The sequence below is a fragment of the Schistocerca piceifrons genome, chromosome 1 (genome assembly GCF_021461385.2).
Source record: "Schistocerca piceifrons isolate TAMUIC-IGC-003096 chromosome 1, iqSchPice1.1, whole genome shotgun sequence".
NCBI lineage: Eukaryota > Metazoa > Arthropoda > Insecta > Orthoptera > Acrididae > Schistocerca > Schistocerca piceifrons.
This window is the reverse complement of record NC_060138.1, coordinates 1,013,121,479-1,013,143,050: the sequence shown is the minus strand read 5'-3', so window position 1 is coordinate 1,013,143,050 and position 21,572 is coordinate 1,013,121,479. Positions and strand designations below refer to the sequence as shown.

Below are 21,572 nucleotides of genomic sequence, written 5' to 3'. Positions count from 1 at the left end.
GGGGATCATTATGAACAACTCATTGCCAGCTGGTTGCAGTGTTTTCACTGCCAAGCTGGTCACCATCTCTCGCGTCCTAGAGTATATCCGCTCCTGCTCAGGTGATTCCTTCGTTATCTGTAGTGACTCCCTGAGCGGTTTATGAGCTATCGGCCAGTGTTTCCCTCGCTCTCGTCTGGTGATGGCTATCCAGGAGTCACTTCATACTGTTGCCCGTTGCGGCCGCTCTGTGGTCTTTGTGTGGACCCCGGGTCATGTTGGCATCCCGGGAAATGAACGTGTTGACACACTGGCCAAACAGGCTGTCGGTGCACCAGCCTTGGAGATTGGCCTTTCGGAGAGTGACCTCAGCTCAGTTTTGCAGCAGAAGGTACTTCACACCTGGGGTGAAGAATGGTGCACCCTTCCTTCACCCAACAAACTTCGAGCCATCAAGGAGGCTACTCATGCGTGGGTCTCTAGCAAGGACTCTGTTGTCCTCTGCTGCCTATGCATTGGTCACACCTGGCTAACACACAGCTATTTATTGCGTCGCAAGGACTCACCTTTATGTGGCTGCAGGTCAGCTTCAACGGTGGTCCATATCTTGTTGGACTGCTCACTTTTAACTCTGCTCAGGCAGACGTTTGTGCTGCCTGATACGCTTCCTGCACTTTTATCGGATGACATTGGGATGGATGATTTAGTTTTGAGTTTTATTCGTGCAGGGGGTTTTATCACTTGATCTAAGTGTTTGTCCCTTTTTTGTGTTGAGTCTGGCCTTTGGCCTATGATTTTAGACTGGGGTTTTAGTGCATTCCTTGGTGGTTGGCTTTTCCTTTTTTGTTTCTATGGTCGGCCAACCACTGTCACACTCGGTGTGTTTTTAATTCCTTTTGTCTGGTCTCTCTCTGTGTCTTTCTTGTCCTGGGTCGTCTCTTGTCATCTCCATTGTTTGTTTTTATTCCTTGTGGGGGTTTAAAGTCCCTTCAATCCCACAAACCAACCAACCAGACAAGGGATACAGTTAGTAAACACACCGCAGTCTAAATATCTGGGCCTCTCATAGAGCTTACGACGTGTGTGGGTACGTGGTGACTATCACAGGCCCCAAGCTGTTGCAGCACCTGCTTCCTATCCTGTGCTGCAATCTCTGACTATCCTCCCTCTTCTTGCTCTCTTTTTCATGTTGGCAGCTTTTGATGTCAGCCTGCCTATTCAATAGGTCCTGCCTTCCTTTCTTTGGATTTTCTTTCGTTCACAACCTTTTGGCTGAAATAATTTGTGGTCCCCTTCTGAGTTTGACCTTCATGTTCCGCATTTTTCTGTAGTGTGGACTGAATTGGGGGAAAAATCTTAAATGATGCCTACTGCATGCAGTATTGATCATCTGCATATAGTACCTGCATTGGTTCTTACTTTCGCTTCAAAGCAAGGATGGTAGCCAATCCAGTACGGTGAGGTCATTATGTGGCCTTTCAGTGCAGCCCCATAACAAGACAGGGATCACACTGCTGATGCCTGAGCTGCTAGCTCCCCACACTTTTCAAGGAGCAGGTGCTTATTTTCCTTGGGCATCAGGATTCCCTGCAACAGCCATTGTGCCGGATGGCCATTGCTGTAGCTGGGTGGTGCCCATGGGAAGAGCCCTTGTTTGGAGTAGTTTGCATCAGAACTGACTTTTGCACATGAAACGTATTAAATTACAGCAGAGCAATGGCTGTTCTGATCTGGCTGTCTTTTCAGACAGGAATAAAAACTTCAGTTCGACAGACAGTTACAATCCTATTTGAAGTCTTCACGGGTTGTCAGCCGAGTAGCATCGTCGTCTCGTAGCAACGTTTCGATGGAATGCGTCTCCATCATCTTCCCATGAAGACTTCATATATGAAATTCGCCGAGAAAGCCTGCACTCGCAAGTTTCAACCCTACTGGTTTTCCTACCCTGCCTACCCATGAGTAAGAGGGACAAGCCAGAGGTCTAGTAGGGAATGTGAGGAAAAATGCACAGTGGATATCTTTTGATTAAAGTCTCTACTTTTGCACAATCTACAGCTCTTCAGACATGCGAAATCTTGGTGACATACCAGTGACCATGGCCCACACAAGATTTTGAATATGGTCCAAGGAATCAACTTCTATTGAGACCTTATGCTCCAGGCGGAAGAGGGACTAAGGGCTAATCTTGATTGGCAAGGTATATATTTCCTTGACACGTCCAAAAATTTCCCAGTTATGCTAGATAGACACATATGTCTTCATTATAGGTTTTGAAGGGGATGTCCATGTGGAAAAATTTAGTCATGAGGTACAGGTGTGATTTGAAACCCTAGATCCCACCACTCATTAGTTGCTTTCAGTGCTTGTGCTGTGATGATATTTCATCCCACTGCACAGGTGGACCCAAAATGTAGTAAATGCAGATGATCACTCCACGAAGTTAGTCACTGTAAACAACCACCTTTGTATGTCAGTTGCAACACTATCCTCCTCCTGTCACCAGTTTGCCCTGTCTTCAAGTAAGAAAGGAAAATACAGCAACGTAAATCTGTTGACTGACTGTCATACTGATGCATAAGAAAAAAAAAATTTAAAGACATACATCCTGTTGATATGATGTCCAGATATGTGATAGTCACAGCCATCAATCCCAATACTTCAATTTCTTACTATGCTTCCATTGTGTCATCATCTTTGGTAGCCACTTCCCACACCCATCTGGAGGAGTGGCTTCCTCCTCTGGCATCTACTAGTTATAGGGCTCCCTCTTGGGATGCTTTTCCTTGGAAAGCCACAGATAAAGGGCCCAACACCAGCCGATGGCTGAAGGAACTGCGACGTGTGGGTCCCAGGGTTGCCCACTATTCACCAACCCCCCACCCCCCCTTCCGTCCCCCTGCACTCATTGAGGTTAGACTCTTGCAAGAAACCCAGCCACAAAAGGCGAAGGAGGCTGAAGAGGACGACTCTACTCTGGCCACCCCTGAGACACCAGATCCCCCCCACGCCATCAGATTCTGAACCAATATTTAGATTGATCACCATCAGTGCTATGCAGAGATCCTGTGGCAAGAACGCTCCTCCTAGCCTTTCACATCTAACCTTGAAACAACTAACAATATCAGTCAGTGCAACCGTAATGGACATTTCTGCCACCTGCCTGGACTGTGACACCTTATTTCCCTCTCTTCTGCAGTTAGCATTGCTCTACTAGGAATGCACTTCGGTAATGATCATTCCGCAATCCTCCATGGTTATTGTGCATTCTGTCAGGGCCACCATGGTCTGCACAGCTGTGGTCAGTTAGAGGATTCCCCTTGCTCTGTGCTTTGTGGACATAACAAATTCTTTATTAACCACCCCTGAATCAAAGGATTGTTGACTTCGCTGTTTAGTTCCTTCACATCCAACCAACCAATCAACGAAAATAAGTGGGAGCACTCTGGGTCGTAATGTGACATACAAGTAGCACTGTGAGAATACAAGAATGAAGGTGGAAGCGAGAAATTATATCCTTCACGAGATCACTGGTTGTAGCACAATGGGCTCTCAATCACTAACCCTGAGAAAAAAGTCACAAGCGATATCTTACAGTGCTACAGTGTGTGTGTGTGTGTGTGTGTGTGTGTGTGTGTGTGTGCGTGCACCTATCCGGTACAAATGTATGCACATAAACGTAGTTGACAAGGCACTGAATGAAACATGAAGGCTTCTGACAAGTTGTTTGGAACCAGCTAGCAGGCATAGTGCCACCATATGTTCATCATCAAGTAGCTGCTAGTGCGGAGATAGCAAATCAGGATCATCAGGAGAATCGTCAGTTACATGGACACATTCCAGCAGTGCTTGAGGTTCAGAAGTAGTTTCCTCGACACTACTTCAGTTCTGCAAACAGCAGCAGCTGAAGTGAGTAAATGATTGTAATTCTTTTGACTTGAGGGTAAGTCTACCTGACTTCTCCCTTTGGAAACCCTCCAACCTGGGCATGAGTAGAAATTGATCATGTGGAGGTCACTCACTTGCTCTGGCATTGGAAGATCCAGAGTACTCTACAGAAATGGTACTTACCTGTGGATACTGCAAACTGTTACTGCATAGAAACACACACTATGGAACACCTACTGGAATGTCAAATATGTGCTGCAGCTTGCACAGATGATTTGCTTGCAGCTCCAAGAGCAATTGAAGTTGCAAAATTTTGGTCATCAGTAGTGTATCTTGATAAACGTTTCTTTTGTTTGGTTTTAATGACAATTGCCATGTTTTGTATTGTTTCTGACTTCAATAAATAAACAAACAAATAGATAGATAGATATTTGTCAACGAAAATTCTTTGTTGAAGGAAGAAATCTAAATGACAAATTGATGTCTAGGAGCAGTGTGCAAATAGCATTATGTCAATACAATTAAAAATAACAAAGTAATGCGACTGAAATCATTACCATGGCTTATTCACTGTAATTTTTAGCATGTTTGTTGACATCCTTTGATGATGATTTGACAAGGTTAGTAGTTTTAAAACTAGACAAATGCATATTTTAGAAAAATATTATTTATTGCTTACTGGAGGGAACAGGAAATAAACTGCCATTACTGACATACAAGTATCACAAAAAAGTGAGTGGTTAAAGATGATGTACTAGTCAGAATAAGATTATTACTGTTGAGAAAATCATTGGGAAAGTTGCTCATCTAATAAAGCTGATTTTTAAAATGATATAAGGATTTAAAGAAAAAATTGGCTGCTAATACTTTAAGTAATTTGTAACAGTGTTAGTTTCAGCTTCTGTTTTCCCATACAATTGGTTTAATCAAAAATGGTTCAAATTGCTCTGAGCACTATGAGACTCAACATTTCAGGTCATAAGTCCCCTAGAACTTAGAACTACTTAAACCTAACCAACCTAAGGACATCACACACACCCATGCCCGAGGCAGGATTCGAACCTGCGACCGTAGCAGTCCCGCGGTTCCGGACTGCAGCGCCAGAACCGCTAGACCACCGTGGCTGGCAATTGGTTTAATCATTTTCATGATTTATTAATAGTTAATAGTTGGTTGTCACTTAGCTCTGGTACACCACTATGTCTTTACCCACATATACCAGTATCAACATGATAGTAATTACAATCAAAAGTTTCTTAAGACAACTTATGCAGTAATGTTGTCACATATATCTCTCTGGCCATTAAAGGAAAACAAATGGCAACCATATTGTAAGTGAAAGTGATACTGTGTCCTCAATATTTTTTATAGTCACGGTAGGCTTAACCAAAGTTATAAGCAGTCATTGTAAATGCTGTGGTTTGCACCATTTCTAGGCTTTATATTTTTAATTTATTAGTAATAGGTATTTCATTTTGTTGCTGCAGTGTACATTGTATATGTGATTCTTCTAATGTTATGTTTTCTTGTCTTTCAGATTACTGTATATTTGGGAAAAAGGGATTTTGTTGATCATATAACACACGTGGATCCCATAGGTGAGAAAATATTTGTATATTAAATATTATTAAATATGTGTATATTAAATATACAAGGGTTGGATGAAAAGTGGTGGCAACACTGCCGTAACACGGATGTGTGTCAAATGACATGCATGCTGTCTGTAGCTGATAGCAGAAGATCATTTGAAGTAGTGCAGTGAGTGTGATGGCTGTGTTTGTCAGTTGCAGTGTATACTGTCTGATAGTAATGGAGGCCAGTTCAAGCACCATAACATTATATTTTGGAAGCCTACTACTGAAATTTGTTGAGACATGCCCCACATCTCATACTAAGAGTAAAGTGACTGCACCTTCTGGCACTGCATCCCATCATCCTTCATGGCAATACATGATGCCACGTGGCAAACCCTGTGCCTGCATACATGGGAGCGAGAGATACTGGAACATCCACCATATTCACCCAATATGACTCCTTAAGACTATGAGCTGTTCGTCAAAATGAAGGAACCTCCTTGTGACACGTGCTACAACACAAGAGAAGATATCATCCATGGCACTGGACAGTCTTTGTGAGGCATTTGTAACCTCCTTCTCACTTATCGACCTTAGTGACAGTGAAAAATTAAACCGCGTGTACCTAATGGAAATTTGGGAAAAGCAATCGTCACCGAAGTTAATCTGTCAGTAAAGAGGGAGGAAGGGTTACATCTAAATGAAAGGAAAAACGCAAATGAAACTGGTGGAAATTAATTTTGAAAAGGGGTAAAGTTAATAAAGAAAGTAAATGTGCGGTTGTTACGTTAACAATTAACTAGCAGTAATTAGATATTTGAGATTTGGGGTAAATTACGGTCGCCAGTCCTATGGACAATTACTATAGTAACTGAAAAAGAAAGGTTATTACACATATAATTAGCACTAGAAGTGTGGCAACTGAAGGTGGACACGTGTAGTGTGAAAACTGAAAGTTTGCCAGAAGTAATAAATTTCGCTACACTCTGACTTAATTTAGCAAAAGAATTAATAAAACCGGAAAATTGAAAGTTAATTTAGTGACTGAAATTAATAGTGAGCTTTGTTTCTGAAGCACATCGAAATTCAGTAAAATACGGTTAGTCTTGGGCTACCTCAACAATCATTTCAAAAGCTACTTGAATCTACGCAATTTGGAAATAAGAGATTTAACTTTGAACTTGAATTAAATGATTCTGAACATTAACAATAGTAAAATTTAGTACGTACCAAGCTGAGCTGCAGTCACAGGTAAGCTAAAATATGGTAACAAAACTCGCACTCTTAATTTGTGCTTGTGTAATCTAAATATTGTAGCCAGCTATGAATACCTTAACTGAACTTTGAAATTAAAGCAGTGAAATCGAATGATATTACTTTAATGCTGGCGTTTGAATTTCAACGACACTCGGGTTCATTCCGGAAAAGGAAGGGACCCTGCTTGGTAATGCAATTGGGACAATGAGCAACAAAGGTTCATGCTACGTTGCTGTAATTTAGTGAGAAAAATTTAACAGTTTGAAAAGCTGAGGTATGCCATACAGTTCTAAAACTTTACGTGCTACCAGTCATCCTTGTTGGTTGATTGAAAGTTTGAAGTCATCGATCGAGGAGGTGGCGACAGTCACTCATTGTCGGCCGTCGCTGTTGCAGAAACTGGATGTTGGCGCGCCTTCTTCTCGACACGGTCTCTAGCCGAAACGGGCTCTTGATGTGTGCCAGCTAACGCTTCCCGTCCGCGACACCGTGTCAGAAACTATCATATCAAGTCGAGCGCAATTACATGCTGCCAAACCCCGAAAGCGCGGCAACTCGCGGGAGCGTCACACAACACACCTGCTCCACTGCGCTACTCCAGCCAGACTTTGCTCTGCCCACGTCCCACGCGGCAGAGTTCACTCCCAAAGATCCTAAACACTTTGGTTCTCCACACGACCTATCGGTGTAATCGTTCGATAGCATAGTTTTCTTTAGGCCAGACCCAGCGTAAAAATACAAATAATATTTACAAAACAAACCAATTATACATCGACATAAATGCATAAATAAATAAATAAATAAATATATATATATATATATATATATACAAATAGTAAAAAATTACAATATATAAAGACACAGAAATGTCATGTCTTCAGGTAACAAAATAAGAAAAAAAATTTATAGTACAATAGATGGAAATAGGAGGATATGCATTTCCGGCGTTACACATTGACACATATGGACATGCTGACAGTGTAAAATGCTTTCCATGTGTGTTGGAGAAGGTGATAGAGATGTTGAGCGATTATCTTGAGGGCGTGTAATATAGTGGATATCTGTCAATAAATTTCTGGTATGAATTGTAGCAGTGTCGTCACCACTTTTCATCCAACCCATGTATTTGTCAGATAACTGTCAGTTAGAGATAGTAGCTACAAATGTTCACCATCATACAAAGTTTACTTGTCAACTTGTTAAAAAATGATTTCACCCCGCAATATATGTAGAAATTAATACATTATATAAAACAGTAAGTCTCCTTGATCTAAAGTAAAGTTACGTATGGGAAAAAGTACCACCACAGCTGTACCTTGAAATGTCTTCATTCTATCGCACAACAAGTTTTGGCAGCACATTACCGCCATCCTCAGGCCATGTTTACCAAAGAACAATAACACAGTGACTGATCTCATTGGTTGGTCCCCTCCCCCCAAATCAGCCAACCAACCAACCAACAAACAAACAATAACACAATGCCAATATTTGAAAATTAAACAACTATGAAACAATGAACACAAAAAATTGTGGTACTCTAATGTATTAGTTGAAGTAACCTTAAGGTAATAATCTATGAAGTACCAATAGAGCACACATGTCAATACCCCCATTTTTTCCTGCGTTAATGTATAAAACGTAAACACAGAATAAACCTGAATAAAGTCACATAACCCATGGCTTCATCATATGTAAAAACAGTGGACATCTAAAATGGCAACTTTCGCTCCTTTCTAACTAAATCATTAAAATAACACAATGTATCATGGTATAAATTTAACAAAAGGTCCCATATAGCAGACATGATCCAACGAAAAAGTCCAATAATGTTTAAGACGTGTGCCAAAGATGTATACGTGTTGTAAGAACCTAATGGTGAAAGTGAAACCAACATGGTACAGCCTAACCACAGACCCATTGCAACTGTATATGAACCACACAATTTTGTGACAACCTAGCTCCAAAAACTGAAAAGTCCCTCCTCTGAAAACTCTTGATAACTATGTACCCTTCAATAACGATATATACCAGACCTCAAGTATTGTTTTCACTATTACACTCTTCTATGATAAACACTGATCCCTAATTGCAAGAAACAAAACTAAAATACCCACTTTAAACAGCACATTCCTCTATAACAAAGCCCTCCTAGAAATAAAACCGAGGAACCCGAAAACAGATTTAAATACCTATAACCTAACTGCTACAGCTTCATCGTCTCAGGATTGGGCATGGGTGCCTAAGACAATCTGGTACTCTCTGAACTCTAATCCTACACAATACATAAATATGTAGGCCAGTAGACCATCAGATGAGCTGTAACCAGGACCGGATCGGGGGAGGGGGAGGGGAGACAAACCAGGATATCTGCCTTGGGCTTCAAATTAAGGGGGCACCAAATTCATATTCTTGAAGAAAAAACCGTGATTTACAAATCAAGTAGCATCCAGCACAATTTGGTGTATCGGTTGTTCATATGATATTGAAATGGATCACTGTTGGTTTTTGAACCTTTTTGAACACATTCTAAGTTGCTTTCTGAACGAATCATAAGTTGACATGCGAATGCTTGCATAGTGTACGTGATGTGTCTGCCCGGGGAATCCCCGTCACATCTAGAAATGAAAAAACTTCCCCGCAGACAAAAGGGGACGGGGCTGTTAAATCCTGAGCTGAATAAACATGAACGGCTGAATGCCACTCGTTGTTTGTTTCACGTGGTTGATTGGGTGTGGGAATTGTAAGCATAGTTATTAGCCAAATCCATAGATTCAGACTACCAGAGTGGAAATAAACGACACTAACAAGAAAAACAGGTAAGAAAGATTACATCGTAAATTCTCGGTGTATGCAAGAAAATTTTGACAGAATTTTTGCTAGATCGCTACGTTACTGAAGGCCAATTGTACAGTTTCCGGTCAGCAGCCGCTTAAATCTATTCTCGGAGTAGCGCGGAAAACGGGTTGTACGAACACGTAATAACACCTAACCTGAGAATAAAGGCGGGATAACTGAACCGATGATTCTGGCAGGGTTAGTGAAGTTAACCGTAGAATAAGTTTTAAACTTTGACCACGTCATGAATATTTGCAGAATTAATGATAGCAGGATTGTTTGTTAGAATGGGTAACAAGAAGAAACGAGGACATCACGCAAATTGTATGGAAGGATATTATGATTCCAGAGTTATATAAAAGTTTAATACTACTACTACTACTACTACTACTACTTCTACTTTTCGATCTCATGCTTGAGAAACTGGGGCATACGAATGAAATATGAAACTGTTTCGTAACAAAAAACTTTTTGCTTTTAGTAGGTCTAATAGGCATTTGATAATGGTACTTCCTGAATTCTGTTCTGTCGTGTTATTTATGTAAATGAGGTAGATAAAAATGACCATTTTTTTCCAAGTCAGTCTCGCTTATTTGGCGTGTGTTAAAATTGCTGAAATATTAGAAAGGCCTATTTCATTTTATCTACCAGACAGTGACAAAATAGATGTAATCAAATCGAGAAGCCAAACCAGTCTTGGTTACTGTTAATAAGAACAGTTTTTTCAGTATTAGACAATGTCATTTAAATTTTTCATGTAGCAAAATGTTTGACGAACTTTTATGAGATAATAGATTCTTTGACGTAAAGGAAAGCACACAGTGTAAAGCTGTAGCAAGATTAGAGAGAAAAAAAATGCTGGGACTTAACGATTACCTTACATTACGTTACATTTATCGTTTTCCGTGAAGAAATGTCTACTGTCTTGCTTATCTCTTGTGTTTACTAGTTTAGTGTTTCCTATAGTTAATTTTAACTCATACGCAAGAGAGAGTTATTAGCTCTCAGGCAATAAAGAGTGCAAAAAAATGGCTCTGAGCACTATGGGACTTAACATCTGAGGTCATCAGTCCCCTAGAACTTAGAACTACTTAAACCTACCTAACCTAAGGACATCACACACATCCATGCCTGAAGCAGGATTCGAACCTGCGACCATAGCGGTTGCGTGGTTCGAGACTGAAGCGCCTAGAACCGCTCGGCCACATCGGCCAGCCCAAAGAGTGCAAACTTTCTGAAGAGTTCTTATTGTCCTGGTCACAAATAATCCCACCCAGTATCAGTTGTGGTTTTTTAAATTTTTTTATTTAGGGGGATAGCATGTCAAAACTGGTCCACTGTTAGCCGGAGAGGTGCCACAGGACGTTTTAATTTCCACTGTCCTGGATATAGGTTTGATGGCTTCCATTACAAAATATATACATTTGAGTTCTACAGTGCAGTACGATAGAAGGATGCTGTGTGAAGAGGGGTGGCATTGCATTTTGGTACACTTTTGACCACTGGTAATAACATGTCTTACATTTCCTCGAACATATATGTTTTATATATCAATCTCTTCAGAATGATGTGCGCAACAAAATGAATGTATGTTTGAAAAATCTCAAGCGCTCAACGGGTGAGGGAGAGGGATGTTTGTTCTATGATGTTTTTGGTCTGGTTTGGAAATATTGTAGATCTGGGGCTGGGCGTAACAACAATAAAAAATGCGGTACATTCCCTTCTGAAACACCCATTACTTATTATGAAAACTGTAGAGTACAATGTGTGCAACGTTACATGCCTTGACATATTGATATAATGTGTGCGGTGACAAAGGGAAAAGAAGAAATGGAAACTGGACCTTTACCTCCATAATACCAAATAACAAAGTATCACGCCGTAAGAAGTAACATATGGGAAGACTAACCCATAATGAAAATCTACGGCCTAAGTAGACACAAACAACTCGACGGGAGTTCAAACCCATTATTGTAGTAACTGTGCAGCATGTCCTGATAAGAACTGCTAACCCTAAAATTTCCTTTTCGAACTCAGGAACACAGGATGAGTATCCTTAGTAATTATTATACGACGATTGGTAAAATACAAATCACAGCTGAACTTATTATCAAAATTACACCATGATAGTAAGACTAAGAACCAGCAGAATACGACATGACACACAAATAAAATACTCAAGAACGTGGTTCAGAGGTTGAAAATGCCGCTACAGTTGTAAGTTTCTTCTATTTAGAACACAACCAGTTTCGGGCTCTTATATGCCCATCATCAAGCGTTATATTGCAAACAGCAAGAGGGTGGTGATAGTAGTTATTACATGCTGTAATATACATAAAATTTTTTAAAACCACAGGTTGGGCTAAGTTCTGTAAAACCTAAGTCAATGCCAAAGTAACACTAGACAGTACTATGGACGACTGCTTGGGTAAAGAAATACGCGACGAATACCAGGACGCTTATACTTCATGCTGTGACTGCAAGTGCCGCGGTAGACGAGTACAGGACACGGTGTATTACCAGCAAATGCAGAGCACGTAGTAGTGTACGCGAAGAGGGAAGCAAACACTTAAACCAGAGTGGCAAAAGTACTTCCATCTGTTGACGGAAAGAACGCGGAGCCACTAGCCCAGCCGTTCACAATTTGAATTAGTGATTCACATTGAAAATCAAAAAAAGACCATTACACAGAAAGTTACATGAAAAACATTAAAAGTGCATTGCTAGTGGTAAAGGAACATACTGAACAGGGCATTACAGGACTGTAGTAAAACTGAGTGGAAGTCGGTGACATAAAATTTATGGATAAATTGTAAAACACAGCGAAAATTTTCCCTTTCCACAATGTGCATGCGAGTTTATAATTTAGTGGGTGTGTGTGTCAGCGTGGTTTTCCCTCCATGTCGCCACAGTCATCGGTTAAAAGAACACACACATGTGCTGCTCCTATTTAAAGGCATCTTGGTTCTGAACAAAATGGAAGGTAGCAAAACCTTACAGTCCACACTGTCAGAAACTATTATGCCAATTAATAGCTAGCAGCAACAGCACTAAAGGAAAATTTTAACAGACGGCTGTATTTCGCCACTCTGGTTTACCAGTTTGCTTCCCTCTTCGCATACGCTTTCTCCTTACTCTGCGTTCACTGATCATACACCGTGTCCTGTACTCGTCGACCGTGGTGCTGGGGGTCACAGCACTGAGTGTAAGTATCCTGGTACTCATTGCATATTTCTTTACCAGGGCAGCCGTCTGTAGTACTGCCTGGTGTCATTTTGTCATTGACTTAGGTTTTACAGCATGTAGCCTGACCAGTGGCTTCTAAAATGTTTATGGAACTTTTTTGCTTTTTTGTGTGTGTTACTCCATGTAAAAGCTATCATCATCTCCGGTCTCCTGCTGTTTTCAGTATAACACGTGATGTGATACCTGAGCCTGAAATCGGTCGTGTTCTAAATAAAAGAACCTTAAAACTGTAGCATTGTTTTTCACCCTCTGGTATAATGCTTAGTTGCAGATGTTCCTCCAACAGGATTTTTTGTAGATAAATAAGAACCAAATACTAGCCAGAACCAATTAGGGTTGTCAGTAAGAAACATAAATCCAGAATATATGACAAAACAGTCCATTTTCCCTATCAGCTGGTACTTGCAAATGTTACTAAAATGTCTAACTATATAGGAAGATGTTTCTAGAAGGAAGTTTTATATATGAAGATACCATAACTTCAAAAGAAAAACACATCTAGAAAAACCACATAGCAGGACATATTAGCACTAGCAGGAATAACAGTGGGTAACCCACCATTGATCATGGTTACTAAAAACTCGTGGACCTATGTATCAATGTGACAGGACTAATTACTACAGCCAAACACTATGAACCAGAGAGACCAGTACGAATAAATTAGGCAAGCTAATACATATATCCAAAAATGAGTATGTGGGAGGGTAGGCCTAAGCACATATCCCTACAATAGCCAACAGGCTATAACCAGTGGAAATGCCATACAGTCAAAAACTTACAGAAACCTAGTAAAGCAAAGCATTACCCCATGCTTTACGCATAATTGCCCACAGATGATGAAAGAATAAATCAAATATCTATAAACATGTAAATACTGCACCAAAGACATACTAAAATCATAGCTTAGGATTATGATAAAGAACCCAAAATTTTATGTACGGTAAGTAGACTAAGGAACATTGTAGTACAAATAAACAACGCTTTAGAAGAAATAAGACCATACCAATATAGTCATAATGAAAATGAACTGCTATCACAACAATCATTTCATTTCCAAAACTAATCACAAGAATGCAACAACCATAGGTAGAAAGTACTAAGGACTAATATAGAAGTTGTGATGCCACATTACACTAACTTATACAATTATCAAAGCACATGGTGACCCTACCTAAAGGGCATAAAAACAAGAAAAAACACTAAAACCACAGAAGCTATGTGACAGTGACTGGCTTGTACCTTTGTGTAGTGATATCAAACATTCCCTACATAAAGTAGGCAGCCTCTCACCATCAACAGGCCTCCATCTTCACCATATGCCAGCATCATGGTAAATTATCACCTTAACTGCCAATCCTACCCATGTCCTAACCATCAAATATCAACAAAATTCTGTTGTTGTTGTTGTGGTCTTCAGTCCTGAGACTGGTTTGATGCAGCTCTCCATGCTACTCTATCCTGTGCAAGCTTCTTCATCTCCCAGTACCTACTGCAAAAATTCTATGCACAAAAAACTAGGCAGACTGGAGGGGGAAAGTAATGTTCACGAACTAAGGGGTTAGAAGGCAGGAGTGAAGGGAAGTTGGAATAGACGTGGAGGGATAGAATGATGCAATACCAAATGAACCAATATGTTATGTCAAAACATCCTGGAGTCTAAAACCAAGATCCATATTTATAACACTATATACTCGAACCAATGACAAAAACTACAGATATTGAAGAGGTTGGTGGAAGAATGACATCGCTGTTAAAATTTCATGTTGTAATAAAACAAAAGCTAACCCAAATAACAGCACAAGCCGAAAAGGTATATATCTGGAATGTACCAAAGTACTAGTTCCATGACCAGTAAACACTTGGGCCTGTGTGATCATAAGAACCATAATGCTAACCATAGAAGAAACACCACTACTGAAATAAAATCAAACCATACCAGCACCAGGATTAGCTATGAGCACTCCATATCTTATCTTTGCATAAATCTAGACTACTACCAGCAAAACACCAATCATCATATGATGTCAGGCTTAGTATACCCTATAATTAAAAATCTGCTCTACACCAAACAAAAAATACATCAACATTACAGTGCAGAGGGTAGGGGTATGGTGTTGGAGGAGGAGGAGGAGGAGGAGGAGGAGGAGGAGGGGGAGGGGGGGGAGGAATTGCACCTATATGGGTTCCCAGGTTTTATCTCCAGGAGGGCATTATTATGGAGGAATATACTGTTTCAAGTGGATATTTTAGTTTTGTTTCATGGGGTTAGGTGTTCGTGTTTATCACACAAGGTTGTAATAGTGAACATAATATTTGCGGCCCAGTGTATTTGGTTATTTAAGGGTACACAGTTATCAAGAGTTTTGAGAGGAGGGATTTTATAGTTCGTGGAGACAGGTTGTCACAAAATTGTGTGGTTCATGTGCAGTTGCTACGGGTCTGTGGTTAGCTTTTACCGTTAGGTTCTTACATCATGTATACATCTTTGGCATATGTCTTTAAACATCAGTGGATATTTTTCATTGGATTATGTCTGATATTTGGAACACTCAGTTAAATTTATACTGTGTTGTTTTAATGATTTGGTTTGAAATGAGCGAAAGTTGCCTTTTCAGATGTCCATTGTTTTTGCATATGACAACAGCCCTGTATTTTGTGACTGTGGTTCAGGCTTATTCTGTTCTTGTGTTTTATACACTTACGCATTTCTGGACTAGCGCAAGAAAGAAAATGCTGGTATTGAAATGTGTGCTCTTTTGGTGCTTTGTAGAATATTACTTTAAGGTTACTTCAACTAATACAATAGTGTACCATAATATTGCATGTTAGTTGTTTTATAGTTGTTTAGTTTTCAAATATTGGCATTTTGTTATTGTCCTGAGGATGGTGGTAATGTGCCATCGAAACTAGTCATGTGGCAGAATAAAGACGTGCTGAAGATGTAGCTGTGGTGGTACTCTTTCTTATATACATCACCAGCTGAAGTCCCTTATCCATGCAATAAGATGGACATCCATAAATTAAAATAAATTTCTTGCGTTCTCATTAGTGGAATATATCGCAGGTGTAACTCTTATGTACTTAGGTTTTATATTTTTAAAGGAAAATAAATTAAAATTAGTGTGTCTCTATTACTAAATTCTGAGGGCTTCAATTCGCCACTTGTTGAATTCTTTTGTCACATTACAGTGGCGGTGTTCTTTTCACACTATTCATTCAAATGTTGTAATATTTTAGGTAAATATTACATAGTATGTTGAAAGTATTGTATGTAATTGACACTGTGTAAGATTTCAAATATTGTGGGATTGTTTCTGAGATAGAATGCTTGTTCTATATTTTTTGTGTTTTTTGACTAGTTATTAAGACCAAAATTTCTTACATATGCTTTTAACAGTTTGATGTTTTTAGTGTATTTTCATTTTGTGTGTTTCTCACATGCTGATTCTTGTCCCCAGTGTTCATGCTCTTTATATTGGTAATGTCTTTCTTAATTTTAGATGGAGTGGTACTTATCGACCCAGATTACGTTAAAGACCGGAAGGTGTTTGGTCATGTTCTTGCTGCTTTTCGGTATGGTCGTGAGGATCTGGATGTCCTAGGACTTACTTTCAGGAAAGATTTGTACCTTGCATCAGAACAGATTTATCCCCAGGATAGCAGCACATCAAAGAGGCCACTTACAAGACTGCAGGTATTGTTATGGATCTGTATTTAGGATTTTATATGAATTATTTTTTTAAAGAGCTACTTATCTTACTTCAGAATTACACTTTTACAGGAGCGTTTAATCAAGAAACTAGGACCAAATGCATATCCGTTTTATTTTGAACTACCTCCCCACTGTCCTGCTTCAGTAACTCTCCAGCCAGCACCAGGTGATACAGGAAAACCTTGTGGTGTGGACTATGAACTGAAAGCTTTTGTCGGAGAGTCTCAAGATGATAAGCCACATAAGCGGTAAGTTGTATAAAATGAAATTATATTCTGTATTAAATTTTTTCTAGTAGTATTTCATTTAATGAACTTTCTCGCTCTTACTGAAGTTTCCTTGGAAGTCGGACAACTGTTGAGGGGATGTACAGTCATTTTCATCTGTGGTGAGTGCAGTGATGGAAAACTGTATTTTAAACCTATCTAGTCTCCAACATTTAGAAACTCTGCCTTGTATTTCATGTGATGTTAAGTTCCTGTATATTAATATTAATGTTTATGTGGATTTTTATTTTGTCTGCATGTTATGAAACAAATGTGATAAAATGAATGCAATGTTTAAAAACAAGAACTTTTTCCTTGGTAGTAAATGATGGGTTGACTCTTTTACAGTGATTTGTTTCAAATTCATTTGGGAAGCTTCTTATCCTTTTCTTCTTATTGTAATACTCAGTCTCAGCCCTCAGTAAGTAGCTATTTGAAATTTCATAGCTGCATGATTTCAGGTGGAATGCTGTGTGTGATGATATCCTGCAGAAGAAAGTAAATAGTAAATTATCACCTATCTTTGATTTTTTTAAACAACAAAAGAGGGGTGGGGGAACAGGGTGGCAGGATGAATTAAGGTTGAATATGATGGTGAAACTATTTGCATTAAGTATGGGAAATGTTAATATATGTATATGAAGTTTAATTGCGCAGCAGCAACTATTGGGATAAAACCCTTCTTTAATTCTTAATTTCTAAATCCCATGAAACTAGCTTTGATGCAGCTGTACTGATATTTTCCATCTGTTTGTGATACTGAAAGGTTAACATACATTAAATTCCTGCGAATTTGAAAATTTTCTTCAATTGTGTGCTCATAAAACACTACTCTTGACTTCTTCTTAGGTTCTAATTCTCCTTTCCCATATGCATCTCAGTTCATGCTATTGTGATGTATGGGACATGTAATTAAATAAGAAAATGATTATATGCTGGGAGATGCTTACTGGTCGGTTATGAATTATAACTTGATCGTAATAGACAGTAGGACCTTTGTTTAGAACTGCATTCTGACCTAATTGAGTTGGTCCACATTTGTTTGTATTTGTGGGGGAAAAACTGAGGTTATTATTTGTGACCTCCTCTGTTCAGTGTTTTCATATTAATTATCTAATCAACCGATCACATTGTAGAAAGTGTGGTAAAATAAGTTGTCCTCCCACTCTAGGATCTGCATTCATAATTCACCATGATGAGGTTTGGGAGGGGCGCACACATCCTTACAACCTGCGGATCGTATTTCATATGCAACATTCTACCAGAATGTTTCATATGCAAAAGTCCACAAGAATGTTAAAGTACTCCAAATTTTTTAGTTGCTGAAACCCCATATAAGCCCAAAAAGTATTGAAGATTCATGAAAACACAGTCTACAAAATTTTCTAATTACCACAATGGCTTAGCTTACTTGTGCCCAGAAACAAGCATAGAATTTGAGCAGAAGTGAAGTAGTTACACCATGCACTGCTTGAGAATTCAACTGCAAAAATTTACCCACATGACATCATCGGTTGAACTTACAAGCACATGCTCTGCCCACTACTGGTCCTGAATCAGTTGTGGCTCTCCAAAACTAAAAATGACGAAGGACTTAATTCTGACAAATATTGATGTTCCAAATAATTTATGGACATATGCACATACTCAAGCCAGTTATTTAGAATCAACACATTATGCTTTCTGTTGTACTGCTCTGAAAATTTACATAAGGTGCACCACTTCAGAATGACATCAGTAATCATTTATTGTTATCTATTTGCTAACTAAAAAATTATAGATCTAAGTTTTGGATAAGTGGGGTAACAAGAGTCATTGATGGATACATGGTACTGGTCCCGCAATAAGTGTGCATATTATATTTTGAGCATACTGGAGTAATTTGCATATTTTTCATTAATTTCCACTGCCATAATCAAGCTACTTCTTCGATCAGCTCAAGAAATACACCGGGCATAATGTGTGAAGGACCTTCTGTTTAACCTCTTAGCCTTATGTATTTGATTGTTTGAGTAAAGTAATGTGTGTTGTTGAAATAATGCCTTACTTAAACAACTATAATTTTTATTGACTGTATCCTATCAGTTGTCCGATATGTTCATGTTATTCATCTGAACAGTACACTTAGTTCGGTATTGATGATACCTATAATTTTTGTAGCACGAGTTAAGATTTTTACAACTAATATGATATATTAACTTTGTTGGGGGTACAATGGCACTGCACTGCTTTCATCACCTATGGATAAACCAGCACTAAAATATTACTTTCACCACCATATGAATGTACACTCAGCCTCATTTTAACTCATTTCTTATCTGGGCTTAGCCAAGAGCTATTTCTCTGCACTTAGACCATCTCCACAAGGAAATTATTTCGTAAGTACTTCATCCACCTCTGCTGAGAAGTTGGGTCCATCATTGAAATGGCAGCTGTAGTGTTGCCAGGGGTAATGATCAGTGTAAGTGACAAATTCTACCTCCCACTTATTTGCCACCAATTAAGGACCAAGAAAGGTTGTGCAGTGTTGAGATCCTGCACTTGTATTCAGGAGGACAGCCATCAGGTGTCAGTCTGGCGGTCCACTTAAGTTATTGGCTGGCATGGTTCCTTTGAAAAGGCATGATCAAGATCCATCAAAATCAGAGTTTGTCTCTAATGACCTCAGTGTTGATGAGATGTTGAACCATAATCTTCCTTTAGCCACCAATTTAAGGCAGTCACTATTACAGTGCATGCCATTTGCACTTGTAATGAGATCAGTTTAGTTTCCATCTTGTTCAGGAGACTTCCATAGAATTATAAATCAGCTATCTCTGTCTTTTAACCCCCTTTGAGACATATGTTGCACACTGCATACAGAGCTATAATTCCACCTATTTTAGGGGTTGCATACTACCACACATCTTTAACTTAAGAACAGAGATGAGTTTTGGACATTTGTTCACAAAATAACTGCTCGAGACAAGACTGTCTGCTTCATCCTGATTTCACCAAGAATTTGCAAAGTTTAATTTATGGTTCTATAAATAGTAAGTATAATAGATTATCTTTTGTTATTGATTTATCTGTCATTGTGAAGGACCAGTGCATACAAGCTGTTTTATTCTGGTCACACAAGGAAATGTTTTACCTCATTATAAAATTGGAGAAAAAAATGCTCCTTGAAGATAGAGCTTAGGAGTATTACACATTTAGCCATTCCATAAATTGACTTTTGAACGGTAAATATCATAACAGAAATAAGTGTTTCCTTGTCATTTAATAGAAATTTTTTTTGAACTTTTCAGTCGACATCACCCCATTTGGCAGTATGCTTGTCATATGTGAGATCTAATGATCTGCATTGTTAATGAAATAGACTAAACTTAATTTCAAAACTCTGATGCACTTTTTGGGCCCTGTTCAGTTGAGAGTTGAATTAACATGTTTCATACACCTGAAGGCAAAAAAGGAAAAGATGAAAATGTTTGAAAAATTTAAAATTCCTCAACCACAGACTGCCAGTACGTGAGGTCGCTATTATCTATGGATGCACAGAAAGGTCATAGTTCAAGGATCACGACGACACTGCCACAAGCTGTGCTGCATGCATTTCTGTGTAGCAGTTAGTGTTGCTGGCTGCTGTGCTGCCGTCTCCACATCAAACTTGACCACCACCAGTTTTTTACAATCATATTGACCAACTAGGATCACATTAACAACTTCATTTCCTCATCTTCCTTTGTTGTTGTTTCATTTTTCTGGTATTCCCTCATTTTCTCCCCATGAAGTCTCTTCCTTTCTTCTGTCCATGTTGCTCCCGATTTTTTTATTTCTTCTGCTTTGAAAGCCTTCCAAATTTAGTATTTTATTTTAAAAATGGTTTCTTTCTGCTATTTCTGATTCTTTGATGTTTCTTTCTAGATCTTTCCTTACTTCTGTAATCTGTGCTACTGTCGATTTATTCTTCCAGAAATATAGGAGTGTTTATTTACTATTTATAATTTCTTGGAAGTTCCTTGAAATTTATTAAGATTGTAATGTTTGCATATTCTGGGATATTCAGATTTTGTGTAAACAGCAACATTCTGTGTCCATGAATTCAGTTCTGTTTGTACATTGGTGTTTGTAATAAATGTGCTCTCAGTGCTAATTGTTGCACTCAGTTGAGGACCCTGCTTTCAGAACTGAACTTTGCGTGTTTACAATGTGACATAGTTTACTGGAGATCCTGAGTGTTTGGCAAATGTTTGCTTTCAGCTGGATGACACTGCCCAGCATTGGTCTGAGAATAATGAAGAGATAGTCAATAGCTTGGACAAATCTCAGGCTGATCTGAAGAAAACATGTGGTAACAAACAGCAGCAAGTCTGCTTAGCAGAACAACAATTGGAGAATAGGGCCTAATGTCACAGGAAAACAATAGTCTTATATACAGAATATTTTGGCTGTAAGCCACATTGCGAATCTAAATATGACAGAAGGCGACAGAATCTCTCTCTTGATGAAAGGAGTCATCGAAGATGTTTACTAAGCTCTTCTGGTAGAGGCTGTCACAAGAACCGAAGAATTCATCAAGTGTTGCCAGCACGTCAAGGAAATCCAACAAAAAAAGTCATACGAAAAAAGTATGACTGTCTCAGGAATGAGGTCCCTATGGTAATTGTGTGAGATCACTAAGAGAAGAGATGGAGAAGTTTATGGCAGTCAGAACTATTGTAACTGGTAAATGAGAGATAGCAGCCATGAATGTCGATCCCATATGTCAGGAGGCAATAGAGAATGTTGAAGAAGTAATATATCAGTCTTTAGGACCAATCTCTGCCAACAATCAAA

The 21,572-nt window shown here is 39.0% G+C and overlaps 1 protein-coding gene across 3 annotated transcripts in view; it reads left to right on the top strand.

Annotated features, from left to right (window-relative positions):
- LOC124801998 (beta-arrestin-1) overlaps positions 1-21,572 on the top strand; it is a 522,503-nt gene that overhangs the window by 439,067 nt on the left and 61,864 nt on the right. For all 3 annotated transcript variants that reach the window (XM_047263118.1, XM_047263136.1, XM_047263127.1), the window contains exons 4-6: positions 5,402-5,462; positions 16,277-16,470; positions 16,558-16,736. In XM_047263118.1, coding sequence (XP_047119074.1) covers positions 5,402-5,462; positions 16,277-16,470; positions 16,558-16,736 — 434 coding nt within the window. The remainder of the gene's footprint in view (positions 1-5,401; positions 5,463-16,276; positions 16,471-16,557; positions 16,737-21,572) is intronic.